This window comes from Bidens hawaiensis, unplaced genomic scaffold (genome assembly GCF_021521415.1).
Source record: "Bidens hawaiensis isolate Kalapana, Puna unplaced genomic scaffold, B.hawaiensis_p1.1 tig00000055_1, whole genome shotgun sequence".
In the NCBI taxonomy this organism is placed as follows: Eukaryota; Viridiplantae; Streptophyta; class Magnoliopsida; order Asterales; family Asteraceae; genus Bidens; species Bidens hawaiensis.
This window is the reverse complement of record NW_027491016.1, coordinates 825,870-852,353: the sequence shown is the minus strand read 5'-3', so window position 1 is coordinate 852,353 and position 26,484 is coordinate 825,870. Positions and strand designations below refer to the sequence as shown.

Below are 26,484 nucleotides of genomic sequence, written 5' to 3'. Positions count from 1 at the left end.
TAAATGAAGTTGTCCCGAGTCAACCACTTGTTTTCGAATAAAAGTAAACAAAAGTGAAAGGATGAAATTGGCAGGGAGGCAAACCTCGTGATGTTACGACAGTTGAATAGAGAAAAAAAAAAATTAAGTGGTAAAAAATAAGCGCAATTAGTCATAATCCTGAGATGTATGGCATGAATACACCATCAGAGGTCTGAAATATTTCATGTACTTTTAGGTTAAAATTGGTCAAAATGCGAAGGCTCATATGTAAAAACAGGCAAATGACTTCCTATTTTTTAATGTTTGCTCAAAAAATAAGACTAAAACAAATGAGTGAAACACAACTTCAGTGTTAATAGAGCTTGCTTAATTGTAAACAGAATAAAGCTTCGCGTATCAAATGAACACCTCTCAACTTTTGAGGCCTAAACGTATTAGAGTGAGCGTCTCACTCTTTTTTGTTGAATGACTAATTAATTCACCTAAGACCTTTCGCATCAAGGCCATCCATAGCTTATGTGGAGGAAATTTGTGAGAATAATGGAAAAGACAAGTGTTGTGGAGGTTGATGTGGAGGCCATCCATCCTTAAAGATCCTTCATCAAGGATGGTGAAGGATGGTGGTTCGTGGGTCCTTCATGTTGATGATATGAAAATTATGAGGTTGTTTGTGGGAAGAATGAATATGTTATTGTTGTAGGTAAAAGTGTTTGTGAAAAAAATAAATAAAAAGTTGACGTGGCACGCTGACTAGGCTATTTGTAGAGAAAATTACTATGAACTGATGCGGACGGTCTAAGACCTATCACATAATTTGATCCTTCGACCTCTTTTTTAAACCAAGGTAGCATTTAAGACTCCAATCAGAGCCTTGTTTTTTAAAGAGGTCGATGAACTAATACCCATTCTCTCAACCTTGTTTTTGAAAGGATTGGGGTTGACCAATTTGATCCATCGACCTTTTTTTAAACCAAGGCATCATTTAAGACTCTAATCAGAGCCTTGTTTTTGAAAGTGGTCGATGAACTAATACCCATTCTCCCGACCTTGTTTTTGAAATGATTGGGTTTGACCAATTTGAAACAGGGCTTTAACCTATTTGGGTCGGGTTGACCGAATTCAACCTGACTTCAAGGTATAGGTCACATACCTATTCAACTCTACAGCTAAGTTCGGGTTCAAACCCAGGCTCGATTCCCAACCTGTTTTTTCTTTTACCTCTAAATATAACTAGAGATGGGCAAAAAAAACCCGGTTCTGAACCTGACCCAGAACCGGGCCTGGTCGTACCCAAACCTGAACATGCAGATATGGACCATGTTTGGGGTTTATCCTCGGAACCTAACCCGAAACTAATAAAAACCCGGTGAAATACCCGACAATACCCGGATCCGGTTACTACCCAATCTGGTTATTGACTTTAGCTGACCCTACTTGGAATTGGTGGTTCCTATCCATTTTCGTTTTCTGAAAATACCCGGATTGTACACCTATAGATACATATATAATATATATAACCAACAAAAGTAGTAAAAGCCCATCTGCAAATGCCGCGCACCAGCAACAACGGATAAGAGTCTCAATACTCCCATCATCACCATTGTCCCACCACCACAATGCTTGCAAGCAGTAGCTTCCATGGCGGACCTTGCTGTCACTTCGCACATCCATCATCCAATAAACCCTACTTCCGCCTCACAAAGCCTCATTCTGCACCTTCTATTTCTAATTTCATTTCACCCAGACGAATACACTCTAACCGGTTCACAATTAGGGCTCTGAATCGTCAACCTGATGCTTCGGAAAAGGACGCCACGCCGTTTTTCCCTAACCGTCGTTCCGTTCAAATTCCCGTCGGAGATAGATACGTAAGCCAGTTATTATTATTATTATTTTAAGTTCGGTTTCAATTGCCTTAGAAACAAAATTGAATTAGTTTATTGCAAAATTAGATGAATTTGCATAAATAATTGTATATAGGGATGAGCATTTTTTAGCGAATACCAGTACTGTGTATGAAAGGCCCCCAAACCGGGAGGCCTTACGGTTGGTCATTCATAAGCATAATAGTTCGTTACTGGAACAATATAAACCAATGCAGCGAAATACATTCAATAATCATAGTTCAAATAATCTAAATGAACTAAATAATCAGGAACAGAATACCAGTCTTGATACGGGTAACTTCATAAGCAGCCAAGAGATCCTCATTCCAACACCGAACCTGAAATAAACCTGACATATATATTGAAAAACGTCAGCGTTGCTGAGCTAGTTCTAGTTTTAAAGTCATAAACAAGGCTTAAACATTAAACGCCATAACATAATTAAATATACGCAACATAACATATAAATAGTCGGTGCACCGGGTCATAAAGAGTCCGTAATTTGCCCCACACAGACCAAACACCAAGTCACGGTACCGTTAGAGGACTTCTTCTAGTTGCCCTGTGAAGGGACTTCTTCTATTTGCCCCGTGAGAGGACTTCTTCTGTTTGCCCTGTGAAGGGACTTCTTCTAGTTGACCCAACCCATGCACGACCATTAAAATCATAAACATCAACATATAAATAAAGCGTACAAATCATATATAAATCTATGAAATATATAATTGCTTTTAAACCATCAGCATAAATATTCATCATCTTAAAATCATGTTTATAAATCATGCGTGTTCGCATGTAAAGATCATAAAACATAAATAAAATATACGTATGTTTGTAAACCGTTTTCATGCTTGTTTATCATTATAAGTTCATGCATAGTAATCAACTAATCATATTGGTAAAACATTTAAATATATATACCAGCCCTAAAATCATAAAAACATTTAAAAGAAAGGGCGTCTAGAACTCACCTTATAGCCTTTTACTTGGTGATAGCAAACACATGCTTTGCTTCAAATTGGCATCCTATAAACGTAGTATCTAATCAGATTCTATACAACTTATGTTGCTATTTACGTAGGAGTTCGAGTTGATTGATTGAGTTTCAAGTACCGTGCTATGTGGAAGCTATATAAGTTGAAATGAACCCACCCTTTCAAAGACTAACAAAACATACTTACTAGACTTGTATTATTCCCAAAACAAATGCAACGTTAACTAATTCTTTAGTTCGATCGTTGATAAAATAATATAACCGTTCGTTAAAACATAATCAATTTTAATATTATTTAGAATTCATCCTAAGCAGAATATTTACATCTAAACTTGTAAATTATATTAAATAATGGAAATACTCTATACTATATAATAAATAAGAGTTTCCTCATGCCACATGTCATTCCCTTATGCGTTTCTTACTATTTTTCCCGCCTCTCTCTCCTATTAATTATACATTTTTAAAGTTCTTTTTATATATTTTTTGTTTAATGATTTCTCTAATTGCTTTTACAAAACATATTTTATTTCTTAAAAACGTTAGGTTTGCTTATAAAACATTTTTATAAACTGAACATTTTCGTTATTTAATTTGTCTTATATAAATTATATCGTTTTTATATGTAAGAAAACATTTACATGCATATGAAAAATTTTAACTCCTAAAACTTACTTAGCGGGTTCATTGTTAAAAATGCGTGGGTCTTTAACTGAACCCAGCCCGCCTTCTTTTCCCCTATAACCATAATCTCTTTATTTCTATCAATATATTGTCAATCAAAACCTTATTGATTTTCTTTAACTGCACATTTCGACTGACTGAAAGCTTTCTTCTACTGATGACTGGTTCATATTGTTCCGATTGTACTATTTATGCTCTCATAATTCTATTTTACTTTAGTTACCATATTTTTAGTGTATCGTCTACTGTTGTATCGAAAGAAGTATTTAGAGATTTATGATTTATTTTTAAGATTGTGAATAGTAGTTGTAATTTTACTTCATACTTATTAATGCATTACTCAACTTTATTTTTCAAAAGTTATCACTTACAGAATTTAAGTTTTCAAGCCCATGTATGACATGGGTATTTAACCTAGTTAATTATATATATAGAACTTATGGTGATTTCAAGAAAGAACTTAAAACATCAGTTTAGTTTGCTGGCTTCGATGATTAGTATCAAGAACGGGGAATATACTCATTGAGGTTATAAAACGTTAGCTATCTGTTACTTGTGTTTCTTGCATGTTTTTCAAGTTTGCTAGATTGTTACCTTTGTAAATTGTTGAGTATTTTTAGTTTAAAAATATGATTTTCTTTCCAAAACAGTACAAGCATGTTAACAACAATGGATGTAAAGCCTACAAGCATCTCTTATATTTATTGCTCTAATATATAGTTCTTTCTACAGATTACAGTTGAGACTGGTCAAATAGGAAGACAGGCTAGTGGATCTGTTGTTGTAAGAGATGGAGAAACCGTAAGTTTTGGGAACAGTTACATTTATGTTTGGTTTTTAAAGTAGGTTATGCTCATTTCAGAAATGCAAGTTGGTGATGTGTTATCTTAGGTTATGCGATTTATAATAATAAAATATAATAATAATAATAATAATAATCATGATGATGATGATGATAATAATAACATCCCTTGCAGATTGTGTACACAACTGTTTGTATGGCTGATGTCCTGAGTGAACCTTCTGACTTTTTCCCTATGTCTGTACATTATCAAGAGCGGTTTTCAGCAGCTGGTAGAACTAGGCAAGTATTATTCTTGTTTTCTTTTTTACATGTCAAATTTACTAACAATACCTAAAACTACTATTGATATCTATAATACCAGGCATATATGTATTGATTTTTTAATTATATTTTCAGTGGAGGATTTTTTAAGCGAGAGGGAAGGACGAAGGACCATGAGGTATTAGTTTGTTCCTGCGTCCTTAATTAAAACCACCCCTATTTTCTCATTTCAGGGATTCATTAATTAACACACCCTCAAGTTATAATACAAATGTTGGGAGTTTTGAATGGTATTTATTAATGTAATACAGGTACTTATTTGTAGACTAATTGATAGGCCATTGAGGCCAACCATGCTTAAGGGATTCTACCATGAAATTCAAATACTATCTTGGGTATGTACTTGCTTCTTAGACCCTTTTTCCTGTTGTGTTTATTATTTTTATTTTCATGTATATGACTGACTTTGAGGTGTCTTATACTGTTTCCAAGTCATGTAACTGATACTAAGATAAATGTTTTGAGTTTTCTTGTATAGTCATTTCACAATGGACACCTTTATTCAGCTTTCTGTTAAGTTGGTTGGTTGAGTTTTCTAGTTTTCGTAATGATATTATAAAATTTCTTGCCTTCTTTTTTTCTTTTTGAAAAGCTGGATAACCAGATCTGCAATTTATTACTCGGGACATGGAAAACTGAAAATAACATGGACTTCTAAAGTTAAAGATACGTTAAAAGTGAAAAAGGGATGATGCTAAATGCATATTTGAAGTTCAAAGTTTTATGTTTGTTGGATATATAATCCATAATGGCATAATGGAACTAATTTCATTTGCAGGTTTTGAGTTATGATGGTTTGCACTCCCCAGATTCTTTGGCGGTTACAGCGGCTGGAATCGCAGTGTAAGAAATAATACCAAACTAAGCATTTTTGCTCTTAGATGGTATCATAGGTTATTTTATTTTCAGCTAGCCTAATTACAGTTATTGCCACACTGTGTACCAAACAGAGCTCTCTCAGAAGTGCCACATACAGAGACTGTAGTAGGAGTTAGAATTGGTTTAATTGGTGATAAGTTTGTTGTGAATCCAACAACCATGGAGATGGAAGATTCAAAACTGGATTTAATGTTAGCAGGCTCAGAAACCGGGATATTAATGATAGAGGTTGTACCACTCTTCTTTTATTGCCAGTACACTATGCATACATCATTATCACATGCCTTACATGGGTATTTTTGTGTTTATCGACTTGTTTGTTTCAGGGTTACTGTGACTTTCTTCCTGAAGAGAAGTTGCTTCAAGCAATAGAAGTTGGCCAGGTTGTTATCTAATTTTGTTGGATTTTACTTTCAGTTTTATTGGATTGCTATGATTATTTTAGATAAATAGTAGGGTTTATTTTTATTGTTAAATAACTAATGTTAGATAAATCAAAAATTTGGATGAGATAGTCTTTTGTTTTCTATGCCTATATGTGTACTTGTATCTGGATGTTAAAAGTTTATTTTCTTTTATGCATCAGGATGCTGTAAAAGCCATATGCAAAGAGGTGGACAATTTGGCAAAAATATGTGGAAAACCGAAAATGCTTGATTCAATCAAGTTACCACCACCTGAGCTGTATAAGCATGTAGAAGTATGTGCCTCTTTTTATCTTTTTTAAATATGTTTTATGTTTTAATATGATTTATCACCCTATGAAATTCATTTATCTGCATCATGTTTTGTCTCAAGTTCACAAGTAAACACAATGCAGGAAATTGCTGGTGATGAGTTAGTCAATGTTCTACAAATAAAAAACAAAGTACCAAGAAGAAAAGCCCTCTCATTGTTAGAGGACAAAGTTCTAAACATACTTACTGAGGAGGGTTATGTCAGCAAGAATGAAATTTGTGTTGGTTCTGAAATAACTCCAGACATGTTGGAGGATGAAGATGAAGAGGAAGAATTTGTTGTTGATGGTGAATTTGATGTAGGAGATGTTCACATTAAGCCAGTTTTGAAAAAACCAGTTCCCACGGTATACTTATCCTCTCTTCCTTAATCATTTATATTTTATATTTTTATTCTTCTTGTTTCCTATGTAGTTTTACTCCGAGGTAGACGTGAAATTGGTGTTCAAAAGTGTTAGTTCCAAATACCTGCGAAACCGAATAGTTAAGGTATGCATGCAATCACTTACTATTAAGAAATTGATTTAAACATAGTTATGCTAGTCTTTGAACTTAATGGGGCAATATCGTATATATATCCATGTATTAAGGGTATATATGAAGTTGATCCTTCTTTTTATATTCAATGCTTTTGTCCTAATCAAAGCGTATTCCTCATAAAGGGAGGGAAAAGAAGTGATGGTAGAACTTCAGAGGAGATACGCCCTATTGATTCAGAATGTGGTTTACTTCCTAGAGCACACGGAAGTGCTCTTTTCACACGTGGTGAAACACAGGTTTGTATTTAAATTATCAAAATTAGACCTTTGTGACCTTTTGAGAAAATTGTGTTTTTATTTATTGTCTTGTGTTATAGGCATTGGCAGTGGTTACCCTTGGTGATAAACAGATGGCACAAAGAATAGACAACCTTGTAGGTGTAGAAGATGTAAAAAGATTCTATCTTCAGGTGTGACTATGCTTTAGCTCTGTTAAATACATATTAATTAGATTATTAGTATTAACTAAACCCGCCTTTTGATAATTATACAGTATTCATTCCCACCGTCATGTGTTGGGGAAGCTGGAAGAATTGGAGCACCAAGTAGAAGAGAAATTGGTCATGGTACACTTGCAGAACGAGCCCTAGAACCGATTTTGCCTTCTGAAGATGATTTTCCATATACTATACGCGTCGAGAGCACCATAACAGAAAGTAATGGATCTTCAAGGTATGACAACTTTTAAGGGTGGTTTATTCTTATAGGAAATACTAGATATGGGTTGAATACTTGAATTTATTTATCTCAAATGGGTCAAATTAAAACCTTTTAGATAAACCTATAAAGAGTCAAATGGGCTGAAAGTTGGCCAAATTCTATTATTACAGCTTTCAAGGTGACATTCTTTAACATTTATACTTCTTTTTGTTGTATGACGATGTGACAGCATGGCATCAGTTTGTGGGGGATGCCTTGCGTTACAAGACGCTGGTGTGCCATTAAAGAGTTCTATTGCGGGTATAGCCATGGGAATGGTTATAGACACAGAGGAATTTGGGGGAGACGGGACTCCACTTATTTTATCTGACATCACCGGATCCGAGGATGCTTCTGGAGATATGGACTTTAAGGTAACTTAATTATATTTTTAGCCAATGGTTCTTTAGTTATCATAACGGTTATGAAATTACTGAACTTTAATGATGCAGGTTGCTGGGAATGATGATGGAGTAACAGCATTTCAAATGGATATAAAGGTCATTTATTCTACCTTTGTTGAATTTTGGTGGTTTTATATCTTAACAATCTGCTTTTTTACATTATAGGTATGTGGAATTACTTTGTCAATAATGAAGCAGGCTTTACTGCAAGCAAAAGAAGGGCGAAAGCGTATTCTTGGTAAATTTCAAACACATGATATCAACATATCTTTAAATATATACACATATTTAAAAATTAGTTTGACTTTATATTTTCAGCTGAGATGTTGAAATGCTCACCTCCACCATCAAAGAAGCTTTCTAAGCATGCCCCACTTATTCTGGTTATGAAGGTTAAACCTGATAAAGTTAACCTTATCATCGGTTCTGGCGGTAAAAAGGTCAAGAGTATTATTGAAGAGACTGGCGTGGATTCTATCGACACTCAAGATAATGGAACAGTAAGCTAAACATGCCAGCTTCTTTATGCTCTTTCTTAATCGCTATCTAAGATGTGTCTTTTGATTTTTGCAGGTCAAAATAACATCGAGAGATCTGGCTAGCTTAGAAAAGACTAGATCTATTATTAGTAACTTGACAATGGTCCCAGTTGTTGGTGATGTATATAAGAACTGTAAAATCACATCTGTTTTTCCTTATGGAGTTTTTGTAGAAATAGTACCGGGCCGAGAGGTGTAACTTCTATCCCAAGTAATAATCATGATTTAGAATTATCATAAATCTAAAACAAGTTTTAACTTCATTCAGGGACTTTGTCATGTTAGTGAATTAAGTCCAGATTGGCTATCGAAACCAGACGATGTAAGAGTTATCACTTTTGTTTGTATTTTATTAAACCAAATCATGGCATTCTTTTTGCATTGTTTTAGGCTTTCAAGGTTGGAGACATTGTCGATGTCAAGCTCATTGAGGTTAGAATTTTTTAAAAATTAAGTTTTATTAGTTTTTTTGTACATTATTCAGAATTATCTTAATGTGTATTATAGATCAATGAAAAAGGACAACTTCGCCTAAGCCGAAAAGCATTGCTACCAGATCAGGGTACTGATAAACCTAATGAAAATCCGCGTCTAGCTGGTGGGAAAAGCAAACCTAGACAAAGTTCAAACCCACAAAAGGGTGACATCGATAAAACCCCTGAAGGTACGTTTACCAAGAGATATGTTGGGTCCTGCAAAAACGAGCCGAAAACAAGCAGCAACAAAACTGATACTGTTGAATCCAGTGAGAGTGGAAGTGCCCTAGTTAATGGAGAGGCTCCAGTTGGATAAAAGGAACATAAAGGGCATAAAAGTAATTTCATCTGTTTTGACATGACCTGCTCTATAAGGATAGAGGTATGATTTATGTATCATAGATGTCTGCAGTAATAAAAATTAAATTAAGAATACACTAGAGTGGGTTAATTTTGTAACTAGATGTCGTTTTTTTTTTCGCAGGAGTTGAATTCGTATCGATATCACTTGGAAACAAAAATCAGGACTGCCAAACTAACTTGTGAAGTACCTTTATTTATGTTCATGATCGATGGGAAGACAGGACGCCCAGAAAATTCTGGCTATAAATCGCTTGATGATGCATTGTGGATCCTACGAAGGAGAAACCGTTACACTAGGTCCTACGACTGACGTTGAATTTGTATTAATCTTGATACTTGTATATAGATTAGAATTAATCATGTACAAGACCAGTTTTGCATCTTCTTCCCTGTTCTAACATGTGAGAATTTGGAACCGGCAGGTTGTGTTTTAAATTTTTAATGTTCAGATAACAGAAGTGACTTAACACTAGCTTTAGATGGTTCTTGATACTACAAAGTTTATTCCAAGTCAAAACATTGGTCAACATAGAGTGCCAACAAACTAATACCTTTGTGTTATAGTATTTTTAAGTTACACTAGTTTTATTTAAAAAAAAATTACGAAAATAACAGATCCGGCGAAGACGTGTTTTAAGGAAGTAGTTTCTAAACCAATTTGTCTTTTATAGCAGATCACTACATTTTCACATATTCTCGTGTATGTGTTATTGTGTGTGTATATTCGTTGGGTGTTGCTTTATACACCATAGTCTACGACACGGTCGACTCCCTACTCTACAATCTTTTAATAAATTTAAGACTTTTTTTAAGGGTGTTGCCTTATACACTAGTTTATGTCTCTATGACACCCTACTCTTTAATCTTTTAGTAAATTTAAGACTTTCTTTTTTAATTATCACTCATTAATGGAGTTTCTCAATTTAAACAATCATCAGATTATTAACCAATTGTTACTAATCACATGTAATGTTTAGATAGATCTATTTTTGTTAGTTTTTATTGTCATCTAATACTTAACAAGAATATATATATATATATATATTTTTTAATTATAAGAATTTGGAAAACAACTATATGAATTATGCTACATTCAAAACACAATATTAGTTAAATAAAGTAGCATATATATGTAAAATTAAAAAAAAAAGGTTATAAAAGAATAAATAAAATATAGCTTGGTCGAGTGGAACATAATATATGGGTTCAATTTATTTTATAAACATGTGTCAGTTAGTGGGAAAAGTTAAAATACAAACAGAAACAAAAATAAATATTGTGAGAAAGATTTGTGACCCTACAAAAAAACACATAAAATATTCAAAAAAATAAAAAAAAAATCATAACTCAAAATATAAATAAAAACCGAAAAAAGTAAAATGTTCCCATCGCTCTTGTTCAAAAAAAAAAGCTGTCGAAAAGACACAATTTATCGCAAAATATAGTACAATACCGAACAAAATATAACACAAAGTTAAATAATATAACACAATATCAAGAAAAAAAAGATACAATTAATTACGAAAATAAATAAAAACACACAATGAAAAATAAAAAGACACAATGATCTTTGTTCCTCAACATTGTGTTTTTTTTTTTTTGAAACGAGGAATACGGAGGAAACATTTTTGTATTTTTACTTTTTTGTGTTTTTTCATTAAATTTTGAGTTATGAGTTTTTTTTAATTAATTTTTCACTATACTTTTATTGTTATTATTTTCTTTTTTTGCTGCAAATTCTTCTCATCATTCTCGTTTTTGTCTCTATTTGTAGAATAACCTAACCCGTCAGTTAGTTACATATAAAAGCATTATAAGTGATCTATAAATAAGAAGTGTTTAAAATAAGTAATTAGATATCTAGTATGTTATTATTTTTTCTTTTTTTCCTTTTTTCTTAAAAAACTTTAAAAAATAAGTAAATAAATCTAAATCTCTATGATTAAACATGCCTTATTAAAAAACAACTATATTTAAAAATATAATAATAATAATAATAATAATAATAAATATTTTGTTCGTATCTAAAATACCTTAATTTTTTATTAAGAAAAATATAGTCTCAACTCTTCCTAAAAAAAGTAGGAAAAATTCCCAAAATAAGTATTTATGAAAACAAATTTCTAGTTTTAGGTATTATTTGCAAAAAATTCCAGAAATAGGTATTATAAATTATTCGTGACGAGTAATTTGCAGAACCAATTAATACTTGTCGCGTGTCCTTAAACTAAACCGTAACGAGCACGTTCACTAATCATTTACTCGTCATGACTAAATAAGTTTCATGTCTCGTAATCAACCCCACGGATAATTCATAAGTCATTTCGTCGCGACGACTAGTTTACCCGATTTGCATTCTCTACACGAGTAGTTTATTAGCAGTTAACTCGCCGCGACTAGTTTAACCTTATAATTTAATCGTTGCGACTAAATGACTTATGAATTACTCGTGGGCGTTGATTACGAGGCATGAAACCTATTTAGTCGTGACGAGTAAATGATTAGTGAACGTGCTCATTACGGTTAGTTTAAGAACACGTAGCAAGTTCTAATTGGTTTCTAGAAACTACCCGTCACGACTAGTTTATAATACCTATTTCTGGATTTTTTTACAAATGATACCTAAAACTAGAAATTTATTTTCATAAATGCTTATTTTAGAATTTTCACAAAAAAGTATGTTCTAATTACACCCTAGTCTAGATTTTTTATTACATTTGATTGCAATGCTTAATGAAGTTCATTCTCTCGTCTAGACTAGGGTGTAATTAGAACATAGTTTAAGGTGTAATTAGAAAAACCCTATTCGTTGGTGTGTTCTTTAAACACATTTTGTATGTAGATGCTACGTTCTGAATGCGAAGGCCGAAACCAACGCGCATAATAGATAAATATTGGAAAATATTGAAAAGCAGAATAATACATTTCAATTTGGAATTCCTGATTAAGAATTCCAACCAACCCTAATAATAAATACGTGCATATATATGTGTATATATATTTACATAAAATGGACATGTTCCTTGGTTGTTAACTGCAGAACATATAACACAAGTAGCTTTAAGCACAAGGCACCGGATGCGACAAACAATCTACGTTTAATCTTGGCCCGTTTCATCGTCTATTCAGAAGGCAACGATTCTGCACTGCTTTGATATATTTCATCCACATGTGTTGCTGGTACATACACTGCATGCTGCAACGAGCTGTGGGTCCGCCCATAGAATACATATACAAGCACTCCAATCACCAGCCATACCGACACTCTCATCCAAGTATCCGCCCTACAGTTTTCACACAAAAATATATAGTTTTGAGCAAACTTGTCATTCTAAATTGTTCTTGACGAAATGAATTAAAAACGAGTACATTTGATATTTTTAATCATTAAAGAAAGGTATATACGATTTGAAGGGAAAATTCCCAAAATAGTCCATTTAATGAGAGAAATTATCAAAATGGTCCCTTTATAATCCTCATTTGTTGAATAGTCCCAAAAAGTTCATGCGAAATTCGTCTGAGGCGACTCATTTGTAAACAAGCCAACGGATTTCAACAACCAATGAAAATATGCCAACTACATTAAATAATGGGGTCCCAGACCGGTTTGAACCAAAATTTGGCGTTGTCGATTAAACTTCTCCAAACAAACTTATTTGTGTTGTTAATATTTTATTATTATAATTAATTTTGCTCATATTTAGTTTTTCTTTTACAACTTTTAAAATATAAAGTTTTATAAAATTTTGAATATACCATTGAGACGTGCTTATTTTTATCTACGTGCCGACATAAGTTTTATTCAAAACCAAGTCAGGTCAAGTTTTTATTGAACGTTTCGACATAAATTTTACTCGGTATCAGCACGTAGATAAAAATAAGCTCGTCGGTATATTCGAAATTTTATAAAACTTTATATTTTAAAAGTTATAAAAGAAAAACTAAATATGAGTAAAATTAATTATAAAATATTAAAAGAAAAACAAAATTTCAAATTTCTCGGATTTAAAAAAACATATTTTTCAAAAACGATGAATTTGTTTCAAAAATTATTGGAGCCGACGGATTTGGTCAAAAAGTTATCTGAGTAGACGGGTTTGGTTTAAAAGATGTCAGAAGACGGATTTGGTTCAAAATTCATCAGCGAAGATGGATTTGGTTCAAAAATTGTCCCCGTCGACGGTTTTGAATGGACATTTTTGGAATCTACAAAAAAGGTAGGACTATTTTGAGAATCTCTCTCATCAAATGGACTATTTTGAGAATTTTCCCTATTTAATATGTTTGTAGCGATATATATGAAATTATACCGTAATAATAACACTCACCCTAGATTTAGCAGCAGATATGTATTGATGAGAATAGAAAGGATAGGCAGGAGAGGGACCCACGGGCAAATGAAACCTAAAACAGAACAAATACAATGTCTTAATTCTATTTACAGTGTTTGACTTTCCACGAAAAGTCAACTATAAATAGAAAACAATATGGATATATTACCGCCTGTGTGCCCAAAGTTGTGTCTGGCGTCATCTTGTTCTATAGAAGTGAGCACGGCTAGACTGAATAATAATAGAAGCCCGCCAATTCCACATAGAGCCAACCGAAAGAAACTGTTCATAACAGCAATAACAATGGAGTCAACAAACCTCACAAGTTTTGATTATAACTCGTTTAAAGGTTGACATGTTTGATTAAATGAATCGTGTTCGGGCTGACCTGGTTAACTTGTTTAGTTAAAAAGTCAACCCACCAACCTGGTTAACATGTTTATGACCCGTTTAACCCCTTTTTCTATAACCAGCCACCTCAATTAACACGCTTACAACTTGGCTATCACCCGCCAACCCGTTTAACACGTCTAGATAAATGGGTTTAAACTTAAAACGGGTCATGTTCGGGTTACACGATTTTAAGTGTATGCGGGTTACGGTCGATGTGTTTTACACGAATACTAGGAGAGCCCGTGTCTAAATTTTAAAGTAGAGTGGAAAAGTTCCAACTTCGGGACTTCTGACTCCAATCTCAAATCTTTTTGCTACTAGGCTTAATATTATTCAACTAAGATTCCTTAACACACAAACATGAAACAAACTAACCTAGGAATACCAAGATTTGAGGCCGAATACGTAAGAATCAATGCTCCAACACAATTAAGCGTTATCATCCACCCTGCAATTTTTCTTCTCTTCTTTTCACTGAATAAAGCTACAAAATTCACAAAAACGCCATTAGCCCTCAAGTTTTTTCCTAATAAAAGCTAATGTGTATGAATAATAAGGAGCCCGGATTATAAACCTTGAGCTGCTACTTTAGCAATTAAAGGATAGTTAGCTGAAATCTCTCCTTTCAAGGGATAACGTGTATTTTTCTCCCCGCTTTGACCATTGTTGACCTCAACATCAGTTTCGTCAGCACTAATAATATTGTTGTAGCGCAAAGAAACCGAATCTATGGCCGCCTGAAATGAGGATGGAAGTGGGACCTCATCTGGTGGGACGTATCGAAGTATGAGAACCGAGATTGCCACCATTGTGAATGCAAGAAGTGTGCCTACACTAACCTTCAAACACAACAAAGCAACTATTATTATACACATTAGAAATCAAAATAAAATAGAAAAAACTTCACAGTAGTAACCATAATAACCAAGTTTCATAATTGTTCAAAACTGGAAAAAGATAATCACTAAATAGTAATCAAGATTCATATATATTTCATTTGCCTCACTTAGCTTTGAAAAAAATTAACATTTATAATAAAAATTGCGTAAGATTGGAACACACAATGAAAGCCGAGTGACTTTAGAAAAACAATAAATGATTTCAGAAGGAAACTTGGTTACTATTCTGCAAAGTTACCACATATAACATATTAGAGGTGGAATATGGAAAGATGGGTGGGTCGGGCAAAACGGGTAGCTTGTCAAAACAGGTGATGCCAAATGATCTAAAAAGAGATGTCACATACCATCCCCGCCAACTGCTCGACATCCATAGAAAATGCCAGGGTGGCAGCAATCAAACCAGTCAGAACTGTGCTCTTGACCGGAACTTGCGTGCGCGGATTTACTTCTGAAAAGAATGACGGGAGCAAACCGTCTCTAGCCATAGCCATCAAGATTCGTGGCTTCAAGACATAAGAAAATAAATAATTAAATAAAGCATTGCACAGGTGACATCTAATATAAAGTAAAGTAACTTTGTCTAGACTTTAGACATTTGATTGTGTTCACCTGAGGCAAAAGTGAGCCCATCAATGTCGAGCAGAGAGCTGTTACAGCACCTATAGTTATAATATACCTGTAAAATATTTTTTTTTAAATATCTTTATGGGAGAAACAAAATGCTTGTAGAACTATTCGTAAAACACGATAAAACAGATGATTTATTAATTTACTTACGCGGCCCATTGAATACCGTGGCTAGCAAAAGCAGTAGAAATAGGGGTGTCGGGATCCATTGCATAATAAGGTACTAAGCCAACAATAACCGCAGAGACCAACATATATAACATGCAGCAAATAGATAACGCAGCCCCGATTCCTAAAGGCAAATCCCTTTGAGGATTTTTCACCTGCAAAGTTCATCAATTTGAGTTCCATAAGATAATTTTTATTGCTCTTTATTTTTTATTTTTTAAATTCCTTCACGTTTGTGACAAAAAGTCGAAAATTTAGTTAACCTACCTCTTCGGCTGTACTGGCAACTGAATCAAACCCTATGTAAGAAAAAAAGACTGTAGAAGCACCTGCAAGCATCCCATCTACTCCATATGGGAAGTATCTATCAAAACAACAAAAATAAATAAATACATTTAAAAAAAAAACAATAATATATTTTTTTTGTTCTGTTGATGAACATTTAACTTAAGTGCAGTTCAAAAGTAATGCCAATTACCCTGTAGAAACTTTATAGCCGACCCATCCACTCTTAAACCCTAGATATCCACCGGCTAGAATCACAAAAATCATAGCAAAAATGTTTGCAGCGGTCACAACCGATTGCACAAACGTGCTCTGCCATATAAAACAAACAATTTAACAACTTTATTACAGAAAAAGGTAAAAATAAATTAAAAAACACTGTAACAACTACCTCTTTGATTCCCACACATAGCAGCCCGGTAACAACAAACACCAAAAAGGCTGCACACGGATCCACCACAAGACCAAGTGCGGGAACAGAGTATCGGGCCAAAAATGGTGGAAGACTATCCGGACCTCCAAAAAGTAATGCCTGAAGAAATAACAAATAATTTTACATTAGATAAAAAAATTGCATAAAATGTAAAACGTAAAGATGTAAAATTTATGCACCAGATTAGGTGAAATTCCACGAGCAACCGCAGATCCACCAATCGTATATTCCAAAACCAAAGCCCAACCGATTATCCAAGCAAGACTGTAAATTTACAAATTATAATTACTAACTAAAAATAATTACTATAATGCATTGAGAATTATAACCATAAAGAGCATACCCTTCTCCAACACATATGTAAGAATAATGGTACGCGCTTCCAGCTGAAGGGCAACGACTTGCCAGCTCAGCATAACAGAAGGCCGAAAGGGCGGCTGCTATTCCAGCTATTAAAAAAGAAAAGGCTAACGCGGGTCCCGAATGCTCTCGTGCTACCGTGCCCACAAGAATGTAAACTCCAGCTCCAATTGTTGAACCAACACCTAACAAATTTCACAATCCCAAAAAAAATTCATTACCTTAAATAATTAATCAATATCCATAATTAAAACCCTAAAATCTTAAATAATTAGTGTTAAAATAATATGATAATTTAGATCAGATAGAATGATACAACTTCAATGTTAGAAAAAAAAAACAAAAACTTGAACCAGTGACTAAGAAATTTCAACATCCCAAAATAAATTCAGTCTTTTAATAATTAATCAATATCCATAATTAAAAACCCTAAATTTTTAGTCTTGAAATAATATGATTAATTTACAACCACAGTCAAATACAATGACACAATTTCATTATTTAAAAAAAAAAATTTGAACCAATGCCTAAGAAATTTAAAAAGCTCACCTTTAATAATTAATCAATATCCATGATTAAAACCCTAAAATCTTACTGTCGAAGTTATATGGTAATTGCAATAAAAAATTGAAAATAAAATAAAATGACACAATTCCAACATAATAATAATAATAATAATAATAATAATAACTCTTTAGCCAAAAAATGATAAAGGAAGCAACTTTTTTGTGTTATGATGATGTAATTATATTTATACATACCTATGGCAATTAGATGCAGAATGGATAACTCTTTAGCCAATTGATGATGCCCTGTATCTGAAGACTTAGAATGAACAGAATCAACCCTCTTTCTTCTCACCAAACTTCTAAATCCCGATTTTGCCCCTCCCTCAGAAACAAAACCCATCAAATTAACAGCAAAATATATCTGGGTTTGAATCAGAATCTGGGTTTTGTTCATTAATCACAGAATCTTGAAATAAGAAGAACAGGGGATTTAGGGTTTTCTTGAAATTGAAGATGGGTTCGTAAAGATTCAATCCTTCCCTCGATGAGGGATGGATTGGCTGGCTGATTCCGAAAGCCTTGATTGCTTGCGTATTGATTGATGAATGAAATGAATGAATGAAAGGATGGTTTGTGTTTGGTTGGGTTGGTTTGATGCTCTGCTTTCTTTCCTTCTTTCGATGTACTCTGTTTTTATTCTGTGTCCTGGGTACCCTTGATTATAATTTTCCTTTCCTTTTTTACTTTTTACTTTTTTACGGTATGACTGGTCGGTGGTTTGAAACCCAGTTTACAGTATGACTGGATGATCGCATGTTGGTTTGGAACCCCAGAGGCCCAGGTAGTTTCTCCAGAAAGGCATAAACCTTGGTTCCCGGGTTCTCCCCGCGTTAACCTTTTCGTCTAATGTCACGTGACATCAGTCGCACCGCCACAAGAGTCAAAACCCTCTGTCGTAACGCAGGCAGGATAAAACGCCCCATTTTTGCTCAGATTTGAACCGACGACTTCCCGAACAGTGGTGGGCCCATGAAAAGCTTATAAAGTGGTTAGAAGAGGGTCGGTGTCAAGATTTTTACGTATATAAACTTTTTAAAAGATATTTCACAGGGGTCAGCCAATAACTATATCTTCCGTGTAGTCGTGTAGGTACGCCACTTCCTTAAAAGGAAGCCTAGTTCTTTTCGTTTGTCTATTAAAGCATTCCTAGCCCGTCTCTCATCCCTATATCTAAAATTGCACTAAAAAACACTACATTTCTCTCTTCTGTTTAATTAAATAATATTTTTTTATACCTTTATCATTACAGTTTTCTCTCATCTACTCACAAGTCACAACCAATTGAACAAATATTAAAAAATAAATAAGGGCAAACAAAGTTTACTCAAATTTACAAAATATCACTACATTTTCTATTTTCATCATATAATTTACAGTTATAACCTCACTCTATAATTTGTAAATTCCTCTCGCATAATTAATTTATAAGAGATGGATTAAGAATGCTCTTACTATTATTATTTAGTCACATGTGCTTTTCTATAAATGATGTGTGTGGATACATACCTTTTTTTTAAAATTCTCACTCACTCGTTCCTGATCTTTGCAAGCTGCCTTTTCATGAATTTGTTATTGATATTATTATTGTTCATGTTTGGAGTTTCCTTGTCATTTTGGTGCCCCACAAATTTGGATTTGTAAATAAGTTGGGTGTTTTTAAAGATTAGTCACATGGAAATAACTTGTTTGTTTAAGTTATGCTTTATTGATTTGACGTGAATAATTTGTCTAACTAGAATCATCGGGTTCCGTGAATTTTGAATGGGCTGGATGTATGTTTAACAAGTTAATTATGATTTATGTTTGGTTATGTGTTTATTAGATAGAACTTGTAAGTTATGGTTTATTATAATTATCTGAAAAAATTTCTGTTTGAATGTCTATGGTTTGATCGTTTCATCTATTTGTATTTAATTTTGAAATCTTTAACGCTTTGAATATAAATACATTTTAATTATATCGATTTGTATACAACGGAGTTAAACAGATCTGTTAAACCCCAAATACTTCAGGGGGTTTTCGTCAATTTCAATTAAAAAATTAACCTCTGCCTAAATTTCATATCAGGTCAATTAAAAAAATAATCCTAGCCCATTAGAAATTTAGGCTGGGGATTAATTTTTAATTTAAGTATACGAAAATACCCCCTGACATATTTGAGGTTTAACAGATCTACTTAACTTCGTTTGTAAGCTGTACACAAATCTATACTATATATAAAGAGAATCTCAAAGACCTCTTAATTTTTAAGAGGTCAAATCTATAATGCAACATATACAAGTTTCAATGCATAAAATTTAAATAAATTAGGGACATTTTTTACTTTACACAATTCACTAATCATCTGTAACTTTTAATTCTTATTTTATATTTACAATATATACCCATTAAAACTTACAATATATATCCTTAAACTTTAGTTAATTTTTGTAATATCTAGAATTGTTTACACATTTTACCCCTCATCTTTATTAAAAAAAATTGACATACTTACCATTTTTTTGCTTTTGTCTATATTTTTATATATATAATGTTCTTTAAAAAAATTGAACCAACCATTACGACGTGCTTATTTTTGTCGATGTTTCTATATAAAAAAATTCAAAACCGATTTGTAGATTATAATGTACAAGTCAATGAAACATTAAAGTACAACTTAGATATGCAACTAAGCACCTATAAAATGTTTATAAACACCCCTCATTCTATTTAAATTATCAACTATGAAATTACAAAACCAACCCTCCCAATTATACAATTCAAATAACAAAACCATTAGAATAAAATCAACTCAATGCACACATAAACTTCTATTTAGTTGTGGATAACAAAATTATCCAATTATCAATATATATCAAAAATTTATTATATCAACTGATCGACAATTTTCATGGTGAGGAAAGGGTTTATTATATAGTTTCGACGAAGTTGAGGACGATAACCACAACTTTTATCTAATCGAGTTCCTAAACTCACTAAATGTTAATGGTTTGCGACCTCATAAACTTCTATTGAAGATTGGATGTCCAATGACGTGGATACGGAATATCGATCCATCACGTAGTTTTTTGTAATGGCACAAGTGTTTGATTTTACCTGTTTTTTCCTCATGTTTTCCATCATACTAAATTAATCATTTTTGTATTACATAAACTAGGAAATTTTAATGGACGAATAGTAGAAAAAGTTTAAAGCATTGGTATTTATACTAACTGCATATAACATTATTACTTTGTTAAAACATATATAAGAGACTAAATATTATTTTCTTTTTCTTTTTTTTTAGTATCGAAACCTGCTGTAGAAGATGTGACAATGCAAATAGATAGCCAACAAAAAAGAATCTCAGCCTCCATCAAATGTATCAATAAAACCTGGGCATCAATCTCTTTGTAAATCTTTAGATAGCATGTTCGCCGATGATAAATGGTGATTGAAAAATCAAGACGAGACAATTAGGATATGGGAGAAGTATAACTAAACTTTATTATTCTTGTTTTAGTTTATTGCACTGTCATTATAGTTTACTGAATTAGACAATAATTTTTATGTCAATTTATTTTTATTTCATATGTGTAACAGTTATGAAAAAGATATACCATGTTTATATTGCTAACTTGAAACAGTAAAAATAGTTTTCTATAATAAAATTTTATAAAATATTATACGAATAACAAAACTAACAAACTAAAGTGCTATTATACACTATCTCACGAGTTGCCTTATGAACCAACATAACCAACTACAGTGTTGCAAATTGTCGTCGCCGCCGCATCGCGCGAGCACTCTGCTAGTCAATATAATTAAAATATATTTGTATTCAAAGCAATAAAGGTTTAGAAATTATCTACAAATAGATTGAATGATCAAACCAGAAGTATTCAAACATAAATTTTTTCTAATTAACAGGCATACTACCATACAAAATTTTAACTATTTTATATGAAAATCTTAGTTGCTCATTGACATGTTATTCTCACTTTAACGGGATAGTAAGATAGTTAGGATATAGAATAAGAAGTCTATAGTTTAATCCTTGTGAAGTGTAACATTTAATCGTTAAAAAAGAAAAATGCTGCTCATTGACCCTCTTTCAACAAAAGAACTAAGGGGCGGGATTGAAGCTTTGTGAAACTATGGGACCAAAATGTAAAGTTTTGATACACATTGGTCCCACACTGAAAAGTAATTGGGGCAGATCTTTGTACCCTTTCTCCCAACCCATGGGCCTTGCGGACTGCGGAGTCATCAATTTAATAAAAATTTAAAAAATAAGTGGTTCTTACAAATTCCAAAGGTATAATATATGAGTTCTGATAGGGACACTAAATACCTCCGGTATACGGTTATATGAGGCTATATAAATAATAAAACATTAATTTATAATAATCTTATGGTCTGGTCCGGTTTTATACAGACGGTTACACGATTTCAAACTGAACCGTAAACACTCATATTAAATAGCACGGAAGGAGAACAATTATGTTCGTCAAATTATATACTTCTATTTTTTTGGTTGTCTTTTCAAAAGTCGAAATGGGTTTTGAGTCATAACCGATCGATGTAAAGCATGCAAACTTTTGTCTGGTCTAAAATGAGTTTAAACCAAAAAAATTATTTATGCAGGCTTCTAGTTTTATATTTGTAGATGAGGTTGATGCTATTGCTGGATGGCAATGAGAAGGAGATCGACATTTGATGCATTAATCGCCAACACATGGTCAATTTTTGTTGCATTGCTAAGAGTTACAAGACGAGATGACCATAAAGTTATTATCCTAGATAGTGATAGTAATCTTTCAAATACAACATCGAATGTTGTATACAAAGAAGTATTTAGAAATTTGTAATAAACTTTTGTATATTTTTTCATCTTTTATGCCATATTTAATTACCTGGTTACATATTTATTTGATTTTCAAAGTTTCATACATTATATTTATTATTACGTTTTAAGAATAATTTTTTTTAACCTGTGTGTCACACAGGTATGTAGGCTAGTGTATAATATATGGGTTCTGATAGGGACACTAAATACATCCCTATACGTCGTATATGGTTATATGAGGCTATCCTCCGTCTGTATAGGCCCTCGTATAGTCCTGTACGGGGCATATAAGGTTTTATTTTAGTAAAATCACCCTGTGTCTCCAAAAAATCCGTATGTTTATTTTTTTAGATTATTTTATGGGTTATTCTGATTATTTGTTTGTGTTACACCAGGGGCGTAAAGCATGACTTTGACTAGGCTTTTGAGCTCGCTTTATTTTGAGCTCTCTTTTCTGGAGTTCAAGCTTGGTTAGTGAGTTACTATTTGTTATTTAATTTATACATGTTAAACAAGCATAAGCTTAACTTGAGCTCGTGTAGTACCTTAAACCAACCAAAACTCGGCTTGAGATTGGTTGCGCAGTGTAAAATTAATATATAAAAGTCTATAAAAAAGGTAAAACTTAAAAACACACAAGGCTCGTTAAATCTTGAAGAGCCTAAACAAGCTTCCCATGGAAGGCTTGGGCTTGGGCTCGATAACTAAACAAACTTTATTTGAGCATCGGATTCGGCTCCAATTTGAAAAAATTCGGCTTATTTCGAGCTTTAATTTTTATTAAACAGAGCTCGAATAGGAGTGGCTCGACTCGTTTGCACCCCTACTTGCACCGAACAAGAATTAAAAATTAGAAATAATAATAATAGTTAGTATAGGTGCACAAATACTAATTTTTTTAATCGATAACAAAGATACCCATATCAGACCCGACATGTTCATAATTCACGGGATCCATAAGACGTATAGGCGCGCAACGGTTCCAGCAGGACATGGAGTGGCCTATCAGAATTTTAATTTGTACCTCAATTATTCAATGCTAATTAGAAAAACATAATTAAGATGAACAAGTTATATCCACGTGACAAATCTTTAAAAACACCCAAGTTTAGTTACAAACCAAAATTGTGGGAATAATTGTATGTGAAACAGACAATAAAATAAAGAACCATTTCTCTTACTCATATCTTGAACAGAAAATAATAAAATAATAATAATAATAATAATAAATTGATGAAAAACCAACTGGCAAAGATCTTGATAAAGTTTCTGAAAAAAATATTGGGAAATCTAATGACTCGCCAGAAAGTCAAAGATCAATAATAAGTGACAATCACAGTCGGTTCGTAACATTTTTGAACCAATTTTCGATATGCTAGCGTTCGCTAATATTGTAAACGGACGGTATCATCTCACTTTGATTATGAATGAATTAAGATAATATACAGTAACTAAGATTTATTGTACCTGTATGTACCATAAATAGAACTGATGATTTAATTAGATTTTCGTTACAATCATCATCATCTACTATACTACTATACACCAGTGACTAAAACCATTTACAAACCATAATGATAATCTATCATTTCGGTTGTTTGTATCATGATCTAGTCGTCCTGGTTTTTTTTATCATGATCTGGTCGTGTTCACGATCTCGTCGTCCCTAATTTTTGACAACGCTTTTTCAAAATCTTCATTTGATATGATCTAGTCGTCCAACGAAATTTACTAGTCGGCCCGTGTTTTTTAACAACGCTGTCTAGTTGACGTTTTCATGATCTAGTCGGCTCGACATAGACATGAATGGGTTGATTGCTTTGTTGGCGTGTAGATTGTCTTCACCAATCAGTCGCCACGTCAGCTTTATGAACACGCGTTCGTTTTTCATTGGCTCTAGAAACTAATCGTATTAGATTATTAAAAAGTCGTTTCGCCTTTTTCTTAATGGACATTTTAAGATTTTTTTTTGTAAAAGATGACCAAATTTAGAAAGCCATTTAAATAATGATTACTTTGGGAATTTTTCTCAAAACTTTATGGACCCTAACGTAAAGTTTTGAGTATGACAGTCACGCACGAAAGTGATAACTAATAATTGGGACCGGATCTTGGCTACCATGCTTTTTCCCCACCCTTGCGGGGTCATCAATCCAATTAAAATATTAGTGGTTCTTACAAAATCCCATAGGTAACGCAAGCGTATATAATATAATATACTAGGTTTTATCCTCTGTATTACGGGGTTGTTTTATATTATTCGTTTTCAATATTTATATATTTATATTTAGATTTTAATTTTATTTATTGCAAGAAAGTTAATAATTAATATACTTGAGATTTGATGATGAAATGGTTTCACAAATAAATGATATGTTATAATTCGGTTTAAAAGCTATCTGAGTTTGATGATACCCGTTACCCGTTTATTTCTTTATTATAAAATTATTTCTTAATTATAAATAATATCTTTTTTTAAATAAAATAAGATATTAATTTTTAGTATATCCCTATTTTATAGGATTTTCATATCAAATATTTGATGAGATTAATTTTTAATATAATGAGATGTTATAACCCGTTTAAGAGCTATCTTAGTTTGGTGAGACTTTTACCCGTGAATTCGGGTCAAATGCGGTGAGAAGCATTCATTTACAAATAAAGCAATCTGATGGCTTGCGAGAATGGTTGTTTTACATTTTTCGTTTTTTAATATTTATTTTTTGGATTTTAATTTTCTTTATTGTAAGAAAGTTAATAATATACTTAGGGTTTGATGATGAAAGAGTTTCATAAATAAATGATGTGTTATAACCCATTTAAAAACTATCTGGATTTTATGACCAATGGCCTGCTTATATTTTTTACTATAAAATTGTTTATTAATTATAAATAGATATTAAATTATAGTATATCCCTATTTTATAGGATTTTCACATCAAATAATTGGTAAGATTAATTTTTAATTTAATGAGATGTTACAACCCGTTTAAGAGCTATCTGGTTTTGGTAAGACCCATACCCATAAATTTGGGTTAAATCAATGAGATGCCTCCATTTAAAAATCAAGCAATCTGGTGGCTTCCATAAAAGGAGGGAGCGACCACATTGCGACACATAGGATTTTAGGGGTTTCGTTTATACATATAATAGATAGATAGATATTGATATATTTATGTTGTATCATATTTTAAGTTAACCAGTTTATTTATTTACGTGTTACACTGTTACATGCATAAAAACAATAAAAGTAATGACAAGATAATATTTAATAATTAGGATAAGTTTACAAATTATTTATTTTTAACATAAAAGCATTTTAAGTTATTGCCCTGACAAAATAATATTTGAAAAATATATCGCCAAACAGCAATAATGTAGTTGTCTTGCATGATGAAATAATGGAAACTACATGCTAGATCATTTTCACATTGGCATGTGGCCATGCGAACATCTGATGTGAAAATGAACCTAGCGGGGCGACACGTGATTTTCTTTTCACAGAGGTCTTAACTTCAAATCTTGTTTAGGTTTCATACCATAACCTAATGAAGATCACATATCCAATACAAGTTGCTATTACATGATCCCGTTTGTTAGCATGGCATTAATAACATCTCGCAAATATAAAATTTGATAGGTTAGTCCAACAACTTTCCGCTAAAGTAACGGGATAAACTAACTTCACATATCCTCTTTAAACTTTTTGTTTATGTGATTAAGCCTATCAAACTGTAAAATAACATATACTCCATTTCTATAGTAACTTCTTATCTATACTATATAATAAAAACCTACAATGTTTTGCCACTTGTCACTCCCGCATTAATCCTCATAATTTAAAACCTACTAAATCTCTAAAATCCTTTATTACCATTTATTTGTTAATGAATAACTATTAAATACTCATTTGAAGGATGCAAATAATTAAATAAATATCTAGATTGTTTTAAACACTATTTTACAATGGTTGTCTCTTAGAATATATGATAATTTATTGTTTTTTTGTATTTCTCTTAATAATTAAATATTATTTTTTAACCAATTACTCGTGTAGTACATGGGTCTTAAACTAGTATTATATATAGCGGTATTAGCATGACAAAAGCAAATGATACTATTATAGTATATTTTAGAGAAAATTACTGTTTGCGCCCATGTGGTTTTAAGGCGGAGACACAATGAGTCTCCGAAATTTTTTTTAAACTGGTTGAGTCCTTGTGGTTTCAAAAATGAACCATTTGAATCCCTGCCATTATTTAACTTTCAGGATAAACTTT

At 32.5% G+C, this 26,484-nt stretch overlaps 2 protein-coding genes across 2 annotated transcripts; one reads left to right on the top strand and one right to left on the bottom strand.

Annotated features, from left to right (window-relative positions):
• Positions 1–1,598: 1,598 nt before the first annotated feature.
• On the top strand, positions 1,599–9,291 carry LOC143548949 (polyribonucleotide nucleotidyltransferase 1, chloroplastic-like). The gene is made up of 22 exons (XM_077040006.1): positions 1,599–1,850; positions 4,279–4,347; positions 4,524–4,630; positions 4,748–4,790; positions 4,924–5,007; positions 5,451–5,515; positions 5,623–5,779; positions 5,878–5,934; positions 6,138–6,251; positions 6,372–6,635; positions 6,703–6,777; positions 6,951–7,064; positions 7,145–7,237; positions 7,321–7,499; positions 7,717–7,900; positions 7,979–8,026; positions 8,096–8,168; positions 8,249–8,430; positions 8,504–8,662; positions 8,738–8,791; positions 8,860–8,901; positions 8,977–9,291. The coding sequence occupies exons 1-22, from the start codon at positions 1,599–1,601 to the stop codon at positions 9,259–9,261; spliced, it is 2,700 nt and encodes an 899-aa protein (XP_076896121.1). The 3' UTR covers positions 9,262–9,291.
• A 3,022-nt stretch (positions 9,292–12,313) lies between these two features.
• LOC143549155 (cationic amino acid transporter 2, vacuolar-like) lies at positions 12,314–17,943 on the bottom strand. Its single transcript, XM_077040153.1, has 14 exons — positions 17,569–17,943; positions 16,791–16,992; positions 16,627–16,711; positions 16,406–16,546; positions 16,208–16,326; positions 15,997–16,093; positions 15,712–15,884; positions 15,544–15,610; positions 15,279–15,437; positions 14,607–14,871; positions 14,408–14,516; positions 13,809–13,921; positions 13,637–13,712; positions 12,314–12,592 (listed from the first exon to the last, which is right to left on the bottom strand). Exons 1-14 carry the CDS (start codon positions 17,768–17,770, stop codon positions 12,430–12,432), a joined length of 1,971 nt encoding a protein of 656 aa, XP_076896268.1. The 5' UTR covers positions 17,771–17,943; the 3' UTR covers positions 12,314–12,429.
• Between the last annotated feature and the right edge of the window lie 8,541 nt (positions 17,944–26,484).

Excerpts from the sequence above, each read along its gene's own strand:
- LOC143548949 (XM_077040006.1), top strand. The coding sequence starts at position 1,599 with ATGCTTGCAAGCAGTAGCTTCCATGGCGGACCTTGCTGTCACTTCGCA. Across the intron at positions 6,252-6,371 it reads AGCTGTATAAGCATGTAGAA|GAAATTGCTGGTGATGAGTT; the intron begins GTATGTGCCTCT and ends AACACAATGCAG. Across the intron at positions 8,792-8,859 it reads GGCTATCGAAACCAGACGAT|GCTTTCAAGGTTGGAGACAT; the intron begins GTAAGAGTTATC and ends GCATTGTTTTAG.
- LOC143549155 (XM_077040153.1), bottom strand. The coding sequence starts at position 17,770 with ATGAACAAAACCCAGATTCTGATTCAAACCCAGATATATTTTGCTGTT. Across the intron at positions 16,712-16,790 it reads TACATATGTGTTGGAGAAGG|TCTTGCTTGGATAATCGGTT; the intron begins GTATGCTCTTTA and ends GTAAATTTACAG. Across the intron at positions 14,517-14,606 it reads TGCTAAAGTAGCAGCTCAAG|CTTTATTCAGTGAAAAGAAG; the intron begins GTTTATAATCCG and ends TGAATTTTGTAG.